Source organism: Neltuma alba, unplaced genomic scaffold (assembly GCF_004799145.2).
Source record: "Neltuma alba isolate B1F8T4 unplaced genomic scaffold, ASM479914v2 tig00010746_pilon, whole genome shotgun sequence".
NCBI classification, from domain to species: domain Eukaryota; kingdom Viridiplantae; phylum Streptophyta; class Magnoliopsida; order Fabales; family Fabaceae; genus Neltuma; species Neltuma alba.
In genome coordinates, this window is record NW_021635573.1 from 1,077,366 (window position 1) to 1,088,053 (window position 10,688).

General features: G+C 34.7%; 1 protein-coding gene across 1 annotated transcript; it reads right to left on the minus strand.

The window, feature by feature from the left end:
• Positions 1–3,175: 3,175 nt before the first annotated feature.
• On the minus strand, positions 3,176–8,667 carry LOC114758732 (ribulose-1,5 bisphosphate carboxylase/oxygenase large subunit N-methyltransferase, chloroplastic-like). The gene is given in 7 exon segments (XM_028947826.1): positions 3,176–3,672; positions 4,293–4,411; positions 4,414–4,696; positions 6,394–6,519; positions 7,450–7,661; positions 8,011–8,039; positions 8,155–8,667. Coding segments are annotated over 7 exon segments (1,488 nt in total). The 5' UTR covers positions 8,655–8,667; the 3' UTR covers positions 3,176–3,453.
• Between the last annotated feature and the right edge of the window lie 2,021 nt (positions 8,668–10,688).

The following is a 10,688-nucleotide window of genomic DNA, read 5'->3' on the forward strand; positions in this document are numbered from 1 at the left end:
TTAACACAAAAAAAAAAAAAAAAAAAGACCTCAGTCACTTACCATAGTCACTTACCATGAGATAGCCTGACCAAAAAAAAAAAAAAAAAAAAGAAAAGAAAGCAGAGAGCCACATGCATGAGCCATCATTGTTCATAAGTCTTTACTGTTCATAGCACAATAAAATGAGTGAGGAGCCAATATAATAGCAAAATAGTTCGGCTTAGCTTTGATTTTTATTTATTAGATATATGGATAATTAATCATGAAATATCATGATGAAATGTATAATTAAATGTTTATGGTTAATTAGAGGGTTTTATGATTGGAGTATAAATTTCTTGAAGAGATAAAAACATGATTAACAATTTAACACAATACTCAGCAATTTACATCACCATACCCCATGATAAAATATTTCTTGAAGCAACCATGGCGGATGAATAACTAATACTTTCTTCTTAATCTCTTATATCCTATTGTAATTGTTGATTTGATATATAGTACTACCTCCGGTCCTTAATATGAACCTCATTTAATTTTTATTTTGGTCTTAAATATGAGACTTCAATCCACTTTGTCTCTCCTATTTGTGCCTTTTTTTTCCCAAGATAGTCCTTCTCATAATGGTAGTTGTAGCCAAACACTTAATTAACGAGGATATTTTAGAAAAGGCAATACCTATTTATTACAAATAACTAATTTAACTTATTTACTTCATCTTCTCAAATTAGTCAACTAGCTTTTATAATTAGGACCGGAGGTAGTATAAAAGAAAAGCCACACCAGTTGTGGTAACCATGGTTGCTGCCACTACATTGCAACTCCAAATCCTTCATCTACAAGTCCCCCAGCCCTTTAGGAAACCAAAATGGTTTGACCATTAGCTGGTGCTTGAATCATGACTAAATAGAACCCACTTCCAAATAATAGAAACTTGGTATTTGACATGTGGATTCAACATTCATAATTATTAGCTGTGCTGCAAGAGAGAAAAAATGATGACCAAAATGAGATGAAACATACCAGTTCTCCGATCGTTAATATAAGACCTATTTAACTCATTTGATTAGATTAAACAAGTTAAGTAAGTTAGTCAATTCTAAGAAATAAGTGAGTCAATTACAAGAAATATGACATGTTTTTCTTGAAACACCACAATCATCTTTTTCTTAATATCATCTCTCTCTCTCTCCTACTTGATTATGATCGAATGAGTGTCAATAGGAATAATTCAGAAAAAATTGATAAATATAAGAAATATGTCTTACATTTAGGATCGAAGGAGTATTAATCAATGAAAATGAGAAAAAAATAAATAAAATCAAGAAGATAAAAATCATCTTGGTTGATGGCAGGCGATAACCTCACAGTTTTGAGCAATCACAAGAAACAAATATTGAAAATCAGGAGCACCCACTAAAGATAGAAGAGAATGTCTCCATGTCGTTGTCATTGCCACCTTTGCTTTCGTTCCCTTCACCAATATCCCTTATTCAACCAACACAACTCTTGAAAAGAGAAGGGTTTTCCACGCTTGGCCCCGAAGGCTTTCCATGGAATTTGAGAAGAAAAGTCCTTGGTGCCAAGTTACCAAGAAGTAAGATCCGTGAATCTTAGCATCCCATTCCCAGCATATCAGAGATGAAGAAGAAGAAATCAATGAAGAAGGGAGAGAAAAAGGCAAAAAAAAAAACAAAGAAAAAACAAACTGATGAATTGTCTTTGGAGGCTGAGAGAGACGAGATGGGGCCAAAATGAAAGAGGGTAAGAGCATGGTAAAAGAGATGAGGGATCCAAATGGTGGGAAATAGAGAATGTCAAGTGGTCATTTTGCATTTTAGATTTTGAAATTTGAAGGAAATGGAAGAAATAGAAAAAATGAAAAACAAAAAACAAATTTTCTCGCACTGCTGTTGATTTGAACAATAAAATGTGGGGAGGAGCCATCTTGAGGCATACTATGAAACTGACTGAAGTCATTTTAATTTGTTAATTGCATTGATTAGGTTGTTATTGAGCTAAATACTACCAGAAAAACCCTACACGATGAAAAGAATTTACCAGGATGTTATCATTTCAAATTCACTTTGAAGGCAACCATTTCAATGAAAACAATTTTTATTAAAATATTTATGAGCAAACTGGAGTATTCTCTTTTTATCAACAAAGAAAATACAATCATTTCACACTAGATTTATTTTATAGGCGAAGAAGAGTTAAAGTCTCTGATTGATTATTCAAATGATTGTCACTCATTCTAACTTATTTATTAGTTTCTGGGCCACATACAAAAAAAAAACTGAGAACAAATCAGTGTGCTATTTAAAATTGGTTTAGAAGAAATTGGTTACAATCAAAATATTTTTAAAGAAATTAGAGTAAGGGGGGGAAAACTATACCCTTCCCAACCTAATTTAAAAAAAAAAAAACCGTCAGACTTCATCTTCTATTATTTTTGTCGTCGTTTCCTTTGGGTACAATTATCTTCTTCTTTTTTTTTAATTCTTCTACGATGTTCTTTGTTTTTTTTTTTTTTGGGTCATACTCTTCGTGCTTTTTTTTTAGGTAAAGACATAATTGGTTTATAAAACGACGTTATGCTTGCAATGTGGTACAAATATGTGTATTGATCAATGGGATGAAGAATGATCCAATATTTTTTTTTTATCTAATCTGGTTATTAATTTTTATTTAATTCTATTTAAATTTTTAAGTGGTTGTTAATGTTCAAGCCTAAATATTGTTTTAAGTGGAATGATTAGTATTGATAAATGAGTATTTTATTACATAAGAACAATGCCTAGACATTAGAACTAGCATTTGTAAGTATATGTCAACGTCATGGCCTTTCAAAAATCCAGATTTCAACGCATGCTTTGCAAAAATATTGAGACTAAATCGACGAATTATTTCAGATTCTACTCTAAGGAATTAAAATTTGATTTTCTGGTCACGTTCTCATACTTGTATGCTTCCATTCCAAGATTAGATCCTCATATTTCAACTTTGGAAGCTTCATAATTATGACATGGAAACTGATAGGGCATCCTTTTGGACGGACCAAAATCTTGCGACTACTCCCATACGTTGATTTAGGTCTTCAGCTTCACTTCCCATTTATTGATTTATTTTTCTTCTCCAGTTATGTGTTCATGAATTATGGTTATGGATATCCTGGTAACACCAGACCAGCACCATATCAACATCCAAACGTTCATTCTGATTCTTACCACACCTGTTGAACTGTTATACAATTAATACAGAAGGAATTGTAATTCCTGCATTACATGTTTCTCTGATGAAGCATTAGGCAATGTCAAAAACTTGATTTTGACCCTCTTCCATGAATTGATTGAGTGAATGGCACAGATTCATCTTTGAGAGAGAGTCCCTTTTGCCAAGTTCTGTTTTCTCTTCTTCCTCTGGGAAATGTAGAATATAGTGCAAGTTTAAGGCGCTTTTTCTGCCATCTTACATGAACTTGCTGAGATCACCAAGGATCTCACCAGTTTCCCCGCAAAGACCAAGATCTTTGAGCCTCCTTTCTTGATAATATTCTAACTGAGCCAATTCCAACTCTTTCTCCTTGAAGATCCCTTCAATCTGCTGCAGCACCTTCTTTTCTCCTCCTCTTATTCCCACTGCAATTGCCTGCCTTGAATCTAGCTTTTCTTCTTTTAACTTCCCATCCTGCCATTGACATGTTTGTGTTCAATCAGTTCTTCGGCATTTTATCATCCTCAAAGTTTTTACTATTTTGTTATCAAAATTTCGGCATTTTAATGCACCATTTTCTAAGTCATAGTTTTTGAAACGATACTATAAAGTAACGGTAAACAAAATGTTGCACAGTTGATTTTAGCTTTACACGTTGCTACACACGATAGCATACCATAATTATCTAATATATCATGAAAGCCTTAGGCAAGCTCTTATTTTACATTTTTTTTAATAACTTTGACAAATTGGCATTGTATACCAACAAGGATGGCATCAAATACCCTGGTATTTATTATTCCCATGTTTTTTTTAACAATTGAAATTGCAATGGAAATTACAACCCGTTTCTAAGAGAGCTATTCTTAAAAAAAGAAAAGGTGATATCTCCATAATTTTTATGTGGTATAAAATAGTTATCTATGCGTAATAGTATTTTGAATGCCGCTAATCTTTCATGGGATCAGAAATTCTTGTTCAGCAATCTTAAGTTCCGTTTAAATTTACCTATAAAAACCAATATCCATATACCGATACTGAGCCTCCTCACGTGAGAATGATACCAAGCAAAATACAAAGCCACGCATACATACCTCTTCAATGGTAGTATGATAACCAGCAAGGGCAGATTTGCAGGCATCTTGAACAACTCGACATATTAGCTCCTCATTGTCACGGCTTACAGGCAACTGAAGATGACCCCAAACGGATTTCTGAATATAGATTCCAACAAGAAAGCATCGGTGCCACCAAGTGCCACCAGACGCAGATATGGAAGCACTCCTGGTGGAAGTGTTTGGTCAAAGAAGATGTCAAAATATGCCGTCTCACCAAAACCATTGGACTCAGCAATGTCTAGTTTGTCATCAAAAAACGGATCTGATTCAGATATTTGTAGCGTCAGAGTAAATGCATTCCTGTTTGAATTTGGTTCAATGAAGCCGTAGTCTAGAGCCAACTCTGCATTGCTTTTCTTCAAATCATATTGAATATATATCTGCAGCAAAAATTCCAAACATTGTTACGCGGAATTTTATAATTTCCATCACCAACCCCCTGGGACAATCTCCATCAGTGAGGATGAATTATTTTTTTCAAAAAGACGGTTCACCATCCCAAGAGATTTATCAATTTGAATCTGATCAGAGGGTCCAGGAAAGTTTGTTTTTTGAAGACTTTACTTGAAATCTGTAGATATTCTTATTTTGTTAGTTTTATATGAGTGGACTAAAGATTGGTAAGTTCTATCCTGAAATGAGTTCACTGGTTTTAAAAATTCACTGGCAAATAGATCTGGATATAAATGGGTCCCAGAGAAAGAATATACTGTTTGAATTTGGTTCAATGAAGCCGTAGTCTAGAGCCAACTCTGCATTGCTTTTCTTCAAATCATATTGAATATATATCTGCAGCAAAAATTCCAAACATTGTTACGCGGAATTTTATAATTTCCATCACCAACCCCTGGGACAATCTCCATCAGTGAGGATGAATTATTTTTTTCAAAAAGACGGTTCACCATCCCAAGAGATTTATCAATTTGAATCTGATCAGAGGGTCCAGGAAAGTTGTTTTTTGAAGACTTTACTTGAAATCTGTAGATATTCTTATTTTGTTAGTTTATATGAGTGGACTAAAGATTGGTAAGTTCTATCCTGAAATGAGTTCACTGGTTTTAAAAATTCACTGGCAAATAGATCTGGATATAATGGGTCCCAGAGAAAAGAATATACAGCGCCATGCCCATTTCGGTCCATGATCATACTTCATGACACAAATAACAAATAAATACAGGTCAAGTGTTCAAAATTATAAAATATTTTGTGTGCACATGTGCGCGCGTGAAATTTTTATTTCATACACTATAACCTTTATAGCAAAATATGCTGAATAAAAAATGCCAGATTGTATCATGCAAAACGAATTTTCATAGGACTTCTAATTTCATTTTATGTTATTTAATATCTTCATTTTTTAAAGGATCAACAGTAATACAAATATAATACACAAAGCAAAGAAAACTGAGATTTGATTTCACTAGATACCAATTACATGTTTCAAGACCCTACCTATACATATTATTATAAATACCCAAACTACCCTCTCTCTACCATTCACCTAATTAACTTTCAATTCCCTACATAACAATACTCACCTTACATAAGATCCTTGTCCTCGAGGATCATAGACCTGGCCAGTCCCAGCTCTGTCGAAATTTTGCATTTCTTATTTCATTGTCTGTATATATATTGGATACATGTTTTAACGTGTTCACACTGTCGTTACAATATCTGACAAATGGTAGAAAATTGAAACACTAACACAAATAAGCGAGTCCTGCTTTACGATTCATAATTGATGATTATAATGAGGGCCAACAATAAAGAACGCAATATCTTCAGGATGAGATGTCTAATAATTTGAATTTTCTACAGTCATACTAATATACATCGAGAGAGAAAGTGACGCAGAATAGTGTAACTGGGTAGCTCTATTTTTATTCACATCAATCTTAATTTCTCTTCAAATGCACTGTATTAAGATCCGAATTGGAGATCAAATTTGTGTAACTGTACAGTGCACTAATGGATAGTAGGGGCCTCGTATCAAAACTTTGCAGCAGTTCTTCAAACATATTGGGTATTGCATGGCATTAGAAAATGGAAAGGAAAAGAAGAGGAGGGATAAACTCACCTGCTCCCCAGCCTTGACAGAAAGAGGGCTCCTTAGAGAAAACAGGTAATCCCACGAGAAAAGACCTGCTGCCCCTTTAATTTCATAAGCATGATCTTCTGTTGTTACTCTGGCACTATGGTTTATCTGATCCACAAATAGAACTTTTAGAACTCCAATTTTTCAATGCAAGGCAACACACTGGTAGAAGAAAGTACAGAGAATAACTACAAAGGATGTCAACTTGAGGTCATATGAACCTTTGAGGATAGCTGTATTTGAAAAACTGACTAATGAGTTTGGACAGTCTAATCTATCCATTTATACGGTATGAAGTTTGCAAAAAGCCGCACTGTTTACAGGTTTTAATCAGTCTGGCACACTTCTAGAGCACGAGAAGTCATGTCTAGTTTTTACATAAACCTTGTAATAGAATCTCATGCTTTCAACGTAAGACTCAATTCCTTATTACAATAGTTGAAGAGATAATTACATTAGTTATGAGATTTCCAACAAGTCACTTTCAAAATACAAAAATCTCTTAGAACTTTTTCTAGATCCGCCGACTGGAAAAGAGAAAAGATTTAGGAGAAATGACAGTTCATTCCCCATTATAGTCACAATTTAGTTCCATAATTTAATACAGAGGTCTCATGACCTGAGTATCATTTGCACAATTATAATGAGAACAAAACAGCCCTCCTCTTTATTTTCTCCCCTCGCTCCCTCCTTCCACCTCCCTAGTCACTAGCCACCTTCATTGGCTGCCGGACCGCCTTCACCGGCCACCCAAGTCAGTTTATCAAATTCGTGGGACTGGAACTAAATTGTCAGTGTCTTTCTTAACTGGGACCAGATTGTCATTCCCCCCAAATATTTACAGTGACGGAAAAGGTATCTAACAGATGCGTTAGTTGGAAATAAAAATTTCTCTAAGAAAAAATGAGCATCGCTTCTTCTTTTCAACATGGAACACTTAGGATCATAACATCATGTTTCTATCTTTTCTTTCTACTAGTAATATTGTTGAAGTCCTTAGCTGCCGCAGAACAGAAAGGAAGAAGAAATGAACCTTACCAAGTCTGCAAGCGGAATCACCACTAGATTTTCATTGCGAAGGCGAGAGAAAGCCCTTGATCTGAGAATTCCAAATGCCCAGAAGAAGTCATCCAGTGTGATCGGAGAAGGGAAAAGCTTCTTATTAGGGAGTATGATTTCTTCTTCCAGTTTTAGAAACTCATTCTGCACGTATTCTTTCACGGCTAGTGTTGTATTCAGAAGTTGAGTACCTGCAGATATCATATTCAATCAGGCCATACAACAATATGCTGGAAATATGATCTCCGAACGCGCCACGGCATAGCCACTTGTTATATCAAGCATAGCCACTTGTTTCCAAGCATGTTGTTGTTGGACATATGTTGGAACACCGAGGTACTTTAGCAAACATGGCATTTAGTATATTATTTTATGAGAAAAGCATGGATATAACAAGATAGAAAACCTTACAAAGTCTTGTTATGTCACAAATATGAACCAATTTTCATTGACGTGAGGAGCATGATGTTAAAATTCACAAGTATAGATTACGATAACATAGAAATGGCATTAGAAACTGCGACTTCACTGATCACTAACCTTGAAGCTCAGAGAGCTCCTCCTCTGACCTGCACTGGAATAAGCAAAATAAAACACTTAGAATTACCAACTCGATCAATCCATTCCATTCAAAGGTATGAATTCAAATAAATGTGTCAATACAGAAAACAAACAAAAACCCACCAATATATCGTCGAATCAGTGACCTCTGGGAGAATTTTGAAGTAATGCTTCCAAACAGACTCATCCCTGGACCTCTCTCTAATCAAGAACAGAGCAACCGACACCCAAGGCTTCAATCCGCTACAAACGTTCCCAATCTCCGAACGCGCCACGGCATCGGGGTTTATCCATAGTCTCTTGGGCACCTGCAAAACGACTTCGTTTCGCGAAATGTCTCTCCTGGCAATAAGTCCGAGGCCTTCCGGCACGACCCCGGGCTCCACTGGCGTTTTCGAAGAGATGACCCCTTCTTCCCATAGCCACTGCCAGAATGTCTGAATCGCAGGCGACAATGATGTGTCAAATTCGACAGAAGCAAGAGATTTAGCGGACAGAGTTTTTCTGAAGTGAACAAGTGGAACTTTGGCTGAGATCGGAAAGGTGAAGGAGTTGATTTTGTGGGATATAGAAGAAGAAGGAAAAGCAGAGCCCTGAAGTACAGAGAAAATGGCAGAAGCCATTGAGCCTTCTGCTGGTCTTTGCTTGACAGCTTGAGCTTGAGTGTCTGAAAGGCGCGAAGCCGTTAATCTTTCTTGCGAGTTGTGTATACCGGGATAAGATATTTATATAATCTTATAAATTGTGTTAAAATGATATAGAACTCTTCCCTTTAAAATGTATATAAAGTTTCTTTAAAAATAAATAAAAAGATATACTTTTTCCAAAAAAGTTTAGTCTAAGTTATTCTAAATTTCATATAGGCTTTGCATGTTGTCAATATAAAATTTTCTGCTATGAAGTATGCAACGATTTGTACTAGTAAATTCAAAATTAACAAAATTTTCTTGTATAGATTTATAAAAATATGAAATATTCCTATTTTAGCAAGTACATACCTTTTGCTCGTCATAAATGCCCCAGTTGCTTTGATTTTTATTAAAGGGAAAATTATTTCCCAATCATTATAGTTTTCATGAGTTTTGAATCAAGTTCTTAATTTTTTGTTTTTATTGGCTCCTTTGAGGTCACTTAATTAGATCCGTTACTTTTTTATATATAAAACCATTAAACATATATTAACATTAGAAAATGAGTTAAAAATGGAAGACATGACAGATATGCTGATAAGATGAATCTGATCAGACATGAGTAAGTCCATGCTAACTATAATAGTACTTCTCTTGTTTGGGGATCGAGTTAGGGCATTTTTTGAGTGAGAAAAGGATTAAGTCATCGATTGTAGAGGAGGTTGTGGGAGAGAAGGTCGCGTATAATCAATTGCAGAGGAGGCTAGGGCAAGAGAAGTTGCCGCCGAGCAATGTCGTCTGCGACAAACTCTCAAACCGATGGTACTTCATACGAAACTAGTAAAAACGTCGATATTCTACGACTATGGAGTAGTTAAGATCAAAAGCATCAGGCAAAGAAACTCTTATTAGCAAAACAAAATCCAGAGTCAAAATCGGCTCTTGTAGCAATTTTTAAGAAAAAACCATCTGCAAAATCTGTGGCATACGTAGAAATCATGTTCAAAATCGTCTTCAAAATTAGGCAAAGAAGTTCCCAGGTAGAACAAAGTCCTATTGCCTTCCCCCTTGCATGGATACTGAAGTTCAATGCAATATAAGGGAGCAGAAGACAAGCAAACCCTGGTGTGAAACGTCTGTCATATGCTTGCGTCTTCACGGCTCTCTTTTAAATGAGCAAAGTCGATGGGACTTATATCCAACGTGGCTTTGTTTTTTCTGCTAGATGTAAGATAAATATGTCTGTTATCCTCCACTTCATCGATCGGAGTCTAAAAAAATTTTTAGGGACAATGACCCAAAAATAAGCTGAAATTTTATAAACGCCAAACAAGAAATATCAACAAAAATTTATTATCATTTATAAATTCAGACTTGTCAATACTAAATAAAGTTGTGTTACCAAACTTGATTTGAAATTTGTAATTTCCAACTTATTTTTCTGTCATTCTCTCAATTTTCTAACACCATCAATCTCTATTTAATGGTTTTATATATAAATGACTAATGAATCTAGTAGATGAAACTTAAAAGACATAATTAAAAAAAAAAAAAAGTCTAAGGACTTAGATTCAAAACTTGCGAAAACTATAATTAGATTTCCCTTTATTAAAAGGGTTTATATGTAATTATGATGTATTAATTTTATATGTATAGTTTGACTTACGGATAATAAGAAAAGACTATGAAAATTTACAAAAAAAATGACAGGTGAATTTCTAGAATCTAAAAGGTCATACGAATTTGCGAAAGTTCCAAATCAATTACCAGACTAAAATTTTAAAGTATTGGTGAATTTGTTATGAATATTATAACATATGGATGTCCATCTCCTCTTCTTCCTCTTCCTCTTCCTCTCAACTTCATCATTAACTCCCACTACTTCCATTGGGTATTAATCTTCTACTACTCCATTACCTTTCTACTATACCTTTAATCTTGTAACTCCCTCCACTCATATTCATGTTGTTTATTGTCCACTATCTATCATTTAAGTGCAAATGTAACTTATGTGTAAGACTATGCATA